Raw genomic sequence first — 13,289 nt, 5'->3', positions numbered from 1 at the left:
TCACTGACACATAAATACCTTCTCCTCTCATAAAAAGCAAAGGGAGCCACACTGGTCCATTAGGAAAATTCCAAAATTCCAGTTAGGCTGTTTAATACCATGCTGCCGGTTTACCAAGTCAAGCCAGTGGAATTGTCAATGTAAAAATGAGAAGAATCCATAAAGAGGAGTTATCCTGCCAAAATTGTATCTGTTTTATCATGCTGGAGACATTGAATTTAAAATATTTCCTGCTGTTTACCAAACTTCATTCAGGCAGAAAGTAAGAAATTGTATTCTCAACTTGAAACGTGGAACAAGTACAATACATTTCCCTTTAGACCTGATGCTTATTAATTTATTCATTTCCTAAAGCTATTGCATCTTATTGTTATTATTTAATTTATTAATCTCCTTTTACATGTGTCTCAAGGTGATTTGCAACCATACCATGAAAACAGATAAAAATAGTTTTAAAACAGTACCAAAAATTGAAGATGGGTTTAAGTAAGAATACAAAATGAACACCTACGGCAGGGACCTTTTCATCCAGATGAAAAAGATTGTTGAAACAAAAAGGGCTTGTTTGCAGAAAGTACCCATAGTGAGCAACCTGCTGCATCTCACCAGTGATACTGCCCTTCGTGCAAACATATCCCCAAATGGTTCACACTGAGAAATTACAATAAAATACAATTTCATAATTAATCCCCAAGCATACCCCCACAATTAAAATAAAAAAGCACTTTCCAAATTCTCTTCAAAACCAGCCAAATGGGTGACTCACTTCCAGTGTTTAAAATATAACTCCCTCTTCCATCCGATCTAAAAATGTCGTTTTATTTAAAAAGCCAGGGAGAATAAAAATGTCTGGAACTGGCTCCTAAAAGGCAACAATTCCCAGGAGAGGGAATTCCATAACTGATGATAAAGCCCTGCTCCATCACGCACAGGCACAACTTCTGTTATTTATATTTAAGACAACCGTTTGCTGCCCTGAGGTGCATGAAGTATAAAATCTGAAACAGATAAACAGCAGAGAAAGGGGAGGCTGTGACGAAAAGAGAAGCAGTACATGGCTGTTTCAGTTATCTGTGCTAGGGCTTAGTTAGAAGCTTGAGTTCCATTGGGACAATGGAGCTAGGCCGCAGGCCGTGGGAGCACAGAAAGTTCACAAAAATTACCTGCATTAAAATGAGGATCCTCTTCCATGACTACCACAGCTTCTTCCACTGCATCTAATGCACTCCCTCCATGTTTAAGGATACCGTAACCTTTCAGCGCTGCTCTGGTGACACCAGAACGACATCCGTCTTCTCTATCTTTAAAGATGCGACCAGCTCCACCATGAACCACGATTACTGGCTTCATGTTGTTTCCTGGATAGAAATGCAGAATTGTTACTCGGTCAGAAGAACTAACATCCCTTACAAAACAGACAAAGTCAAAGCATACTGCCTGCAAGCTTCCTTCCTTTAATTTCATGTCTCAGCTGTGGAAATGGGATGAGCTGTTGCCTAGATCTCATTCACGAAGCGACCACATAGCTCGCAGGACATCTCCTGACCCTGAAAATTCTGTCAAGAGTTGTGCAATGCTGACATTTTCAGCATGTGAGGAATTCTTTATCTAGAATCTTCCTAGCAGCTGAGGGTTCAAAGTGCAGTCTTACTCCTGTTAAGTTTAAATGGTCTTTTATTACTGATTAAAAGAGGAAGGAAAACACACAATATTTCATGAGGAGAGAGCATGACACAGGCTTAGCCAACACAGCATGTTTTCCAAGTAATCAAATCACTTCATATGCTGCCTCAATAATTCTAGCTCACATTGTTTTCTTTAAAAGGTCGCCACCTGATTAGAGAAATCTTACAGGGCAAGCCTAACCAAGTCTGCTCAGAGCTAAGTCCTACTGAGGGCAAAAGGGTTTACTCTCAGGTAAGTGAGTACAGAATTGCAGCTTTAATATATTAGTTGTGTGCAGTGCTGTTATTTTAGAAAGAGAGGTGCCAGAACTCATCATGAATGCCTCCCTTGTGACACCTACCTGAGAGGTGCTGGAACTGAGTTCCGGTTAGTTTCAGCTGAAAAGAAGCCCTGGCTGTATGAATTTTAACTGATTACATCTGCATATATTTGCATGTACATAAAATATTTATTTTGCAGAGATAAGAAAGCACTCTCTCTTTGTTTTCAGATACCACATAAATCTGTTGTAGCAGACACCATCTTGTGAGAAGCATCTTTTAAAGGAAGGGAACAGACCCATCTATAATGATGCCTGCCATGTACAGTTATTAAAATGGAACATTTAATAATTAACATTAAGGGGGAGGAAACATCGGTGTCCTGGTTAGGTGGGCTACATTTTAGTCAATCAAAAGGCCTTTAATCAATAAATCTGATTGATTAATTAATTAATCAGTATCCTATCCTTATTCTCATGGAAAGTATGCGGGAGATGCGTGTGCTTCCAAAACATTCGGGAACATCACGGGGAGTGATGCTCTACCATTGCTGTTTTGCAAATGCCAGCAGTATGACTGGTGACTGGCACCTCTCCTTCACACTAATTTATCATATCAAAGACCCATGGTGAATTAGTATATCTGCAGGCTGCTGTGTGAAGCTCAGAGCAGCTTGTCTATCCATGGGTAAGCTTTCATAACCCTGTGTCTTCATTCTGCAATGTCTGTGCCTATCAAACTCGCATGGCATGAGCAATCCCAATTTAGCTCTGCAGAATTACAATACTTGGTGAAAAGAATGGAGACATGTATGTTTCCAGGGTGTAAACCAGGACACACATCATATTATTCTAAATCAGAAGGCTACTTTCAACGGTATGATTTTCATCAGTGCAATTGATGCTGTAACTCTAGTGCTGAAAACTGTAGCCGAATATTTTTACAAAAACATCTACTGAATATCTAGGCATGGGCACAAAAGAGGATGGAGTGCTTTGGTATACCATTGTCTGCCTCAGAAAAAGCTCTTCCTGAGCGAATTTATGTTACAAGAATGAGATACAGGAACACAACCTTGAGGGAAAATCCATAATGAAGTAAGCAGAGTTAAACCGATCCTTTCTTTGGAAGTTAAGGGCGGTATGTGTACTTAAAAGAAAAGTTTTTCAGGAAAAATTATTTAGGCAAATAAGTAAATCTGCATCCATTAAATATTTCCCATCAATTTATATTTAAAATGTTATATTTGATCCTTCAGGGGTATTTTCTTGGCATGGCTGGCTACTGTATATTCCATACCAAGACAAACAAATCTTTGGGCACTTGTCAAAAAATGTGTCACATACAAAATATGTAAAGTTGTTTGTTTTTAATGGCATGGAATGCATAGGCACATATGACTGGTCTGGATGACCAGGGCTGCCTCCAGATTATCAGTGTTTTGTGTGAGGGATTCAATCACATACTGTAAAGCTGAGTTTGTGCAATTAAAGCGGAGCAAAGTGCTCTATTGTTGCAACAACAACAAAACTTTTTGCTGTTAGGAAAGACATGGGGAAATGCACTAAATGCTGTTGGATAAACAACTGGTTAATGCAAATACGTCAAACCACTGCCCAAGCAAATCAGGATGAATACTCTTAGCTCTATAGCCTCCCCACAAGCACACAGTAAAGACTGGGCATAGTATGACATCTGTGTAAGCTTTCTGCAAGCAAATCAGGGTGGATGCTCAACAAACAGGTCACATTGAAGAACCCTACACAGCCACAGAACTCATCAGGGAAATGGGCAGTGTAGCAAGCCTTGCTGAAAGCCTTTAAACAACAGGCAATGTAGACCTAAACAGGCCTTTTTAAAAGTGCCCAATGAGTCTTACTCCCTAGTAAGAATGGGATTACAACCAAAGGGTAGTATTCAAGTACGTCCTGCTCACAGCAGACCCACTGACAGGGCTGGCCCAATACATTTTGGCACCTGAGACTAATAACACAATCCTTCACCACATACACACACACACACACACACACACACACCAGTTGAAATGAGAGGGGAGAGTATAAATCAGCTTTAGGGTGAGAGGGAAAGGTGAAGATTTTATGGGGGAAGTGAAGATTAGCAATGGAATGAGTGGAGGAGGCTGTGGAGGAAGAGGAGGAAGGAACAACAGAGGCCAGCCCTGCCCACTGAAATGAATGAACCTAAATTAATTATGTCTATGAGTGTCAATGGGCCTACTCTGAGTAGAGCTAGCATTGGAAACCACTCATAATAATGGTGTATTTCCCTGTGGAGTCATCACACAGAGGAAAGCGGATATTGCAAGATGTGCATTATTTCCTCCTTAAGCTGCAATCACAACATGACGCCAAAATCAAAACACCCGAGAAATTTTGGTCAGGCCAGGGCTAGGAAAGAAGCAAAAAAAAAAAGCAGTCTGTCATGGATGATCTATCTGAAATCTATCTGAAATTCCTGCATTGCAGGGGGTTGGACTGGATGACCCTTGAGGTCCCTTCCAACTCTGCAATTCCTTCAAAGCCCTCCCACTGGCGAAGGATTTTTGCTAAGCCACCTGTGACGTCTCCTTTATTCACACGTACTGTCTGACTCTGGGAACGTATGGATTCCCCCGAGTAGCTAGCAAGCTGGAGGGAAGCCAGCAAAGGGAGGAAAGCTCCCACCCATACACTCATTCATCCATTCTTCCAGCCTGTTGCAAGCCGTCCTCTCCCAGAGGTTTACTCACGGGTGCTTGCTTTTCCCGACTGCCTTTCAAAACCATCACCCTAGCATTTAAAATCGTTAAAAGCAGAGCACGGAGGAAGCCAAGAGCGGCTGCAAATAATATGACTCTTACAGTTAAATGTGTGTTTCCAGAGCTCCACGGAGGGTGGGTGGGTAGGTAGGAGGGGTGATCACATGGCGAGGACAACTCCCCTTTCGCACCCTTGCCCTTAGAAAAGAGAGCCGCCTCGTTTTGCCTCCGTTTCAATGGGTTTGAAGCGAAGCTGCCCTCAACTGGAATGGCCGCTGCTGCCTTCAGGTCCGCCCCTCGCGAAAATGGCCGACCCATCCCACCCGATTCAACGTAACTGAAGCAAAATGACCGCCAGCTGTAAAGATGGTCGGTGCGCATCTCTCTATCTCTCTCTGAGCACAGAAGGGAGGTGTTCGCTTTTATCTCTTTGGTTTCTCCCTCCTCCTCCTCCCCTTCCTCCTCCTCTCCACAAAGTGAGAATGCTGAAGCAGCAGGAGGCAGAGGTGGTTAGTTCAAAGCTGACTGCATCTCACTGAACGGGATTTTGGCAGCCCAGGACAGCAAGAAAGAAAACCCAATAGATCCTAGCAGAAATATTCGCAGATCATAGGGAGGATTTTAACATGCAGGCAGCCTGCTCTTGTTCGCATAACCAATTTCTGGAGATATTCGTCCTCTACCCTATTCACCGCCCCCTATCATATACAGTGGGATGCGGGTGGAGCCTTGGATTTGCTGATCAGAAGGTCGGCAGTTCGAATCCCACCAACGGGGTGAGTGCCCTCACCCCATTGCTCGGTCCCAGCTTCTGCCAACCTAGCAGTTCAAAAGCACAAAGTGCAAATAGATAAATAGGTACCGCTCCGGCGGGAAGGTAAACGGCGTTTCCGTGTGCTGCTCTGGTTTGTCAGAAGCTGCTTAGTCATGCTGGCCACATGAACTGGAAGCTGTAAGCCGGCTCCGTCGGCCAATAAAGCGAGATAAGCGACACAACCCCAGAGTTGGTCACGACCCCGGACCTAGCGGTCAGGGGTCCCTTTACCTATCATATACAGTATTTTAAAGTGTCTTTACTGTTAGTTACTTTATTTCTTTTTCTGTAGCTATACTACTGTTTCAGGGCTATTTTCAACCCTTAATTTGAAGTAGCAGTTTGACTGCCCAGTTTTACCCTTTGAACACCTAAGGAATAATTAAGGTGTGTCACTGACCCATGAGGATGTGCACAATGCCTATTCTAAAAATTACCAGCCTAGCCCAGCCCTACCCCACACAGTTGTGAATTTGGCCATGGGTTTCTTTGTGAGAGCAAACTTGGGCGTTAATAAATTCCAGATATAATCATGAGATTAGCATGCAATGCATTTACAAGATAACATTTTATTTTATGAGGTTTCAAATGCCAGTGGCATACTGAATCAGCCATCAGTCCTAGGCTTGCTTATTTGGCAGCAAGTCCCATTGAATTATTCAGGATTTACATCTAAGCAAACACAGGGGGTGGGGGTGGAGGAAGTAAATATTACAAATAACTGAACAAATAGTGAGTAGACTTGGAGTCTGAAGACCTTGTATTCCAGATCTACCACACTGTGCATCTGTGGATGAAACCTGTATCCAGGCAGTGTCTTTCCACTCTCTGCTTAAACCGGGGTTAGGGAAATTGGATCATAAGAATAACCTGTTGGATCAGAAGAATAGCCTTTGTAGTCCTATAGCCCCCTGTTCTCACAGTGGCCAGCTAAGTGCTTGCAAAATGCTCCTCACCCACGAAAACAGGAAGAAAGGTGTGTTTTGGAACTTCAGGATGCATTTGCATGGGGATAAAGGAATGGAGGAGATTTCCTGCAACTCTACCTTTGTTGTAAAATAATAATAATAATAATAATAATAATAATAATAATAATAATAATAATAATAATAATTTATTATTTATACCCTGCCCATCTGGCTGGGTTTCCCCAGCCACTCTGGGTGGCTTCCAACAAACCATTAAAATACAATAACCTATTAAACATTAAAAGCTTCAAAGCTTCCCTAAACAGGCCTGCCTTCAGATGTCTTCTAAAAGTTTGGTAGTTATTTTTCTCTTCGACATCTGGAGGGAGGGCGTTCCACAGGGCGGGTGCCACTACCGAGAAGGCCCTCTGCCTGGTTGCCCCTGTAACTTGGCTTCTCGCAGCGAAGGAACTGCCAGAAGGCCCTTGGCGCTGGACCTCAGTGTCTGGGAAACTTTCTCCCCCTTACACAATGGGGAAGGAAGAAAAAAATGAGTCTTGCAAGCAAGTGCACCGCTCGGGAGAAGTCTCCTTTGTTGCCTTCGCTTGCAAAACGCTCATTTCTTCCTCCCATCCATGTCACGGTGTCAATTCCCATGAAAGGATTTTAATAAGTGAGTGGGATACCCATTTGTCAATCATGTGACATCGTAATGAAACCAAGTGATTGAAAGTTTGGCCCATGAGAAGGGAGAGAAAGTTTCCCACTCCTTTAAAAGGCAGTCCTTGACATCATGCTTTTTGGGAGGTGGAGAAGAAATTGGAGATTAGTAGTGCTGTCCTATGCATGTCTAATTAGAAGTAAGCCCCATGTATTCAATGGGACTTTCTCCCAAGTAGACATGCTAAAGAATCAGTGCATTTGTAGAAATAAAGTTTTAATGGGGCAATTTCACAAACCATATCTCCTTGAATTATAGGGTCTGTTCTATAAATTATTGGTTGAATCACTGTTTCTCTCCAGTGATAGTTATAACCATAGGAAGCCCAAGTCTTTCCCATCTGGGAAGTGCAGACACAGTTGCAAAGTTTGGAAGCCTGTCCTTTGCTATCTGGATGGACAGAAGTGTCACACTTTGTCAAAGTTTAATATAATCTAAAAAAAGAGGTGTCTTGCCCTCAAAATTTTACAAAAGGAACAGGAAAATAAAGTACAGTGAAGAAGGTGCCCTGAAGATTCCCACCACTCTCCTTTCACAAAATGCACCACTACTTGGTGGACCTTTTAAAAAAAGGTCAGAAGAAACACAATACTAAGTGGCACTGACATGTTAGATCCAGGCTGAATGACATGGCCCTTTTTCAGAATAAAATGAAACTCTGAATTACAGAACTTTGCCAGGAAGGTAACAAAGTCATCATTTTAGAATGACCTAGAAATGTAGACAACGATACAAAAGTAAAAGAGCACGAGAGAGAACCTCAGCTTTATTAGAGTAGATGTAAGAATTTCCCCCTTATTTGAAATAAAAATGTAGCTTTGCTGGGCATCTGTACCATAGTATTTTTAAATGTGCCAATTTGTTGAGAAACATGATTTGCCACTGAGAAAGTTTAAAATGATATATGATATCATTTTAAGCCCTCCCCACAAAAACTGACACCAGATCCAGAGGCACACAGAACGCCATCACCAATCAACCACACCAGACCCAAACCCAGACCCTCTCCACAGATAAATTACAGACACCATCCAGTAGCCAAACCATGGTGGCACCTCCGGATGCTGCACCCCCCTGCAATCCCTACACAGATCTGGCTGACACAGGCCACAAAACCACAGCTCGCCCCTATACACGAAGCCAAGCCAGAGCACAACTAAGTGCAGTACAGCCATCTTCTCAGAAAAACTCTTCACAAAGTTCAAGAGGTCAAGACACAAAGACTTTAGCAACTAATCCACACCTAATGACCCACCTAAGTGGTACTCAGGATATCACTCAAGAAATCACTCAAGATATCCCTCAAGTAATTAAGGAACAAAAGAAGAAAAGGCACACTAGCCTGGGAACTTCCTCTCTGCCCAGAACATTGGAGGCTATACACCACACCCCCTCAACAGTATTTATAGGAACTCAAACACTGAGATCCTGCTCTGTTCCAGTAACAAGAAGCCGAAAGCACCAGCCTGAAGATGACGAGTGAGACCTCGTCGAAACGTCGCCTAGACACCCCAACTTTTACACGGGAAGACACCCGAGGACACCAAAACCTGCATATATATATATATATATACATACACCGGTATATACAGTCTTTAACAAACTATTTAATGAGTGAAACCTACATCTTGTATAAGCTCCACCAATTACGGTAAGTCCTAAACAAAAGTAGCAAACAGCAAGCAAAAAGCCTATCCAGCAAAACCATCCTAATTTACCTGCATCTCAATGCTTATGCCCGGGAACTAAACAAGAGTTACAATGGTATGAGCCATTTTCACCAGTGTTATCACAGAGAAATAACTGTGACTGCCATGGTGGATAATATGAGAGAGGAATGCCATACTATGCCATACTATTTTAGGAGAGGCTGTTCTGTAGCTGCGACACCTCCCATTTCAGAGTGGGGGGCACTGTCCTTAGTTGGTACATTGAGGTCACCCTGCCTGCCCCACTGCTGGCCCATGAGGCCACTGTGGTAACTGCCAGTTCCAGAGTCTGGGCTGAGCTTTTGGGTGAGGTGTCTCCTCCTCAAATTTACCATCCCAGGCAACTGCCCAGTTTGCCTTCCTGTTGTTGGGTGTGGTAGATGCATGGAAGCAGGGAGCATCAGATTGGTTCAGCTGCTCCCCAATCCCTCTCAGTAACCAGCAGCAACATGCAGTGCTGTTGAGAAGCCAGGTAAGCAACAATCTGCTGCCTCATCAACCGCTACTGAAATTTAATCCTTGGAAAGCACAGAGAGGGAAGGAAAAGGATTCCCAGGACAATTGCTGGAATAGTGCATTTAATCCCCATGGCTGTAGCTCAATGAAAATCACACACTATGCAAGCTTGCCCACCATGGCAACTTTTTTCTTTACAGTACCCCTTGGGCCTGGTGTATACTATACAGGGCAGAATGATGTGACTGCCTCAGGTAGAAGATGGGTGAAGAATGGTGGCGAGGTGTGGATGGACAAAGCCATTTGTGACACTTAAGCCTGATGCCTTCAGGTCTCCTGATGCCATTGCTGAAGTAAAATTCAATTTTTATTTTATTTTATTTTTTGCATGAGGCAGCAAAATGTTTTGGGCCTGGCTGGTGTCCACAGAAACTGCGCTAATTTAGGTCTCTTGTCATTTTTGTCTTTTTAGTCTTGGAGTACAATAGAAATCATATTTATGGAGAATGTTTTTGTTAACTTCCAATAACTTTTTCATTACCAAAAAGCCCCCACAACCCCCTCCACTCAACAATCCTAAAACATTCTGTGTTCCTGAAAATAAAATGATGGTACTCAGGACAAAGCAACCGCAGTGAAGCTTGAAAGCTTGGACTACAGGGTCTCTGCGGCTGCTTTCTTAACAGAATATGAGATCAATCTTGTTTTAACAATGAGTAACTTTCTTACCCATTAAAAATAGATCACAGTGTTGTGAGCTCAGGGGAAGAATCTGCTAAAGATTTTGTGTGTGGTGCTGTGCGACTTGCCGCTGTCTTGTTACAATATGTGCCCAAAATTGAATAAGAAATCAGAATCGCATTGCTCCACATAGTCTTTTGAGTTAGAATTTGATTTGCACAATACTCCACTGACCTCTTCAGCATTTTATAATATAAATGAGCTTATCTATTTTCTGTCTCTGGTTTATGAGAAGGGCAAAAAAAAATCAGATTGACAGCCACCCCAGATAATAGCACAGCACCCTTTTGTATTTCATACTGCTGCAATATTCTAATTCACTTTAAGCTCCTTGTTTCTTCCTGGAAATAACTTGATTTTGACATGGAAAATAGTGCAAACTCAGCTTGTATTCATTAGGGACAGGCCATTCTATATTCAGTCAGCAAGTTTGGGGGATTCACAGGCTGCTGATAGACTTGCCTTGTTATAAGAAGAATGTGTAATTAGCACCTTTTGGTCACTGGGCTGAAAGTTAGTAGTGGAAGTTAGTTTATAATCCGGGAATTCAGCCGTGATCAGGTTTGGCACTGCGATAATCAGTGGGGGCAACATACGGTAACCGTGTGTGTAATAACACAGCAGCCTTGTAATTATTTTTCAGAGCACCTGATCCATTTTTAAAATTCAATTAAGAAAAAGAAGTCACATTGAAGGCAATTGACATTATCTTTCCCACAGGCTCATTATACCAACTCCTTTTAAGCTATTCATCTTGAAAATATATTCCCACTTGCCTACACATATGATTATCTGAGTAATCTGGATTTCCCTCTTACTCCAAACCATTGGGGGAAGTGAGGCTATGCTGGGTTCCCCCCTTTAAATTGATACTTCAAGGATATAGGTTTGAATTTATGTAGTATGGGTTCCTCTTAGATATCCAGAGACTTCAAGTAACCCACAATCAAATATTATTTTATGGTGTGTGAAATCTTAAGGTGTAAATCACATACCTGTGCACACTTCACCCACCTCTCTCTTTAAAATATATTAAATGTTTAATTTAATATGTTTTAGTGTTCACTCATTTATTTCCCTAGAACTGTTATAAGTGGGGCTGTTTGAATCATGGCGTCCCTCACACTTATGGACCAGAGGCCTTCCTGTAAAGGTAAGCACTGCATAGTTATGGAATCTTCAGCAAAGAGACGCTTCACAAGCTTCCTACGCAAATACTCATGGGAAGGTGTTAAGGAGGACATAACGTATTTAAGAATAGAACTTGCTGAGCATGTCTTCATTTTGAACAAAGAATGGGTGGTTCAATTAGTTCAGGGTTAAGTCTAAAATCAGAATAATTAATGTTATTCTTGGTTGCATAATAACAGTGAATCCTGTATAATATAAACAGTTAACCTGATTCCCAATATGTCCTTGGCTTATTTCACTTTGATATTCATAGTGATGACTGAGTTTAAGGCACTCCTTCCTTGTCATTCAACTATAGAAGGGATGGGGAAACCCGTGGGCCTCCAGATGTCACTCTGCTGCAACTCCCAATTGGCATGGACAATGGTCAGGGGTTTTGGAAGCTGTAGTTCAGCAGCAGAGGAGGGCCACAGGTTTCCCATTTCTGATTCATAGCTTTGTGTGGTCGTATGATATGACTCAATATCATTACCTGCATCAACTTCAGTGTACTCTCCCCACACTGCTGCTTTATCATTGTCAAGGACCAGGAGTCTGATGCCTCTTCATCAGGTGGCGAAGGTTTAGCGAGCCTGAGCAAACCCATCCGCTGTGAGTTTAAAAAGGGGAATGTTACTCTGCTGAAATTGTGGAACTTGTTAACACAAGTTGGAAAGGATATAATCACACAATATATCCTCTCTTGCATCCCTGAACATTCCCACACAAGGTTCCTTCCTACTCTCTGTTGTCCCATTTCATTGCATGCAAACATTTCCAGATAAAATTTATTTAGGATTTGGCAGAGACGGTATTTATTCAATGCAATCAAATGTTTTTCAGCATCCTTCTAAGTGGCAGAAAGGGGAAGTTTTAAATAAGTAGCTTTGTGAAGAGATTTCAACAGTCTGGTAATTTTAAAAATATGTCAAGAAAGCAAATGCCTTCTCTAAAATATACTTGAATCCTTTCACCCCTTTCTTTCTTTGTCTAAAAAAAATACCTTAATTTTGCTGAACTGAATCCCAAAGGGCTGCTTAAAAGTGCTGGCAATGATATTGCCTTTTTAAAAACAAACAAACCAAATAACCACAACCCTCTTTGTTGGCTTTCAACTAGCACAGTTCATCTGACTCCCCCCCCCCACCAGCCCATCTATTTTAAGGATTGCAGAAATGGCTTTGTTTGCCTAGCAATAGCCATATAAAATCGGTTTTAGAAACAGTAAATATTAAAATGAAAGGAGGGGGAAATGGCATTCAGCTATGTTTATAAAATGCTATTGGGAAACTGCCATCTGGGAAAGTTATCAATGTAAAGGAATGTTCTATAATTTCCTGTGTATCCATGATAAAAGAAATACCTAAGACATTTTTCTCATTTGGTACATGTGACAGATCGCTCATTTCTCATCAATTTCCTCTTAAGAAGGTCTAACTTTGTAGTCTTATATAATTCTGAAACTCGGTGATTTATCTTCCACTCAACAGTTGATTCTCTGAAACACGTTGCCTGAACAAATGCACATTTCTCGTATTGGCAGCCTGATCTTCCTGAGCCAGGATCACCCCATCAGTGAATCCTGCTGTCGGAGAATTCACAACACATTTTTAGGTTGTGAACTGCCTTGTGATATTCGGATGAATGGCGGTATACAAATTTAATAATAAATAAGTAAAAATAAACCTGATATGTTCTGTTTGCTTTCACTGGCTTTTTCATTGAAAGAATAATATGCAATTATCCTACAGAAAGATCTAAGGTACAACATATTTGGTATAGCAGCCTCCATGACAACCAGATGCACAATGTGTGAGCAAAACAGAAGAAGAGTTTTACAGGGCTGTGGATATATTTAAAAAATGAAGAGACAAAGCTTTTGGCAAACTAGTGTTTAGAAAGCAGCCCTGCAACCCTGAAATCCCTTATGTGGTCCCATCAATTAGACAGGAAAATGAGCAAGGCTAATGGAAAAAATGATCTGGAAGCCTACAGCAATCCCCAAATACAGAGAGAATATGGTCCTCACTGGATGCCATTGTCAACAAGTGCTATGCTGCTGGAAA

The 13,289-nt window shown here is 41.7% G+C and overlaps 1 protein-coding gene across 8 annotated transcripts in view; it reads right to left on the bottom strand.

Annotated features, from left to right (window-relative positions):
- ASRGL1 (asparaginase and isoaspartyl peptidase 1) overlaps positions 1–13,289 on the bottom strand; it is a 74,157-nt gene that overhangs the window by 28,506 nt on the left and 32,362 nt on the right. For 4 of the 8 annotated variants that reach the window (XM_081904926.1, XM_081904920.1, XM_081904927.1 and 1 more), the window contains one exon: positions 1,164–1,358. In XM_081904926.1, the coding sequence (XP_081761052.1) occupies positions 1,164–1,358 (195 nt within the window). Of the gene's footprint in view, positions 1–1,163; positions 1,359–1,434; positions 1,584–4,695; positions 4,937–11,716; positions 11,834–13,289 lie in introns of those variants that run through there. The other 4 variants (XM_081904924.1, XM_081904923.1, XM_081904922.1 and 1 more) reach the window with 4 other exon arrangements.

The sequence above is a fragment of the Podarcis melisellensis genome, assembly GCF_964234715.1.
Source record: "Podarcis melisellensis genome assembly, chromosome: 3".
NCBI classification, from domain to species: domain Eukaryota; kingdom Metazoa; phylum Chordata; class Lepidosauria; order Squamata; family Lacertidae; genus Podarcis; species Podarcis melisellensis.
The sequence above is the reverse complement of the archived record's forward strand: the minus strand, read 5'-3'. Positions and strand labels throughout refer to the sequence as shown.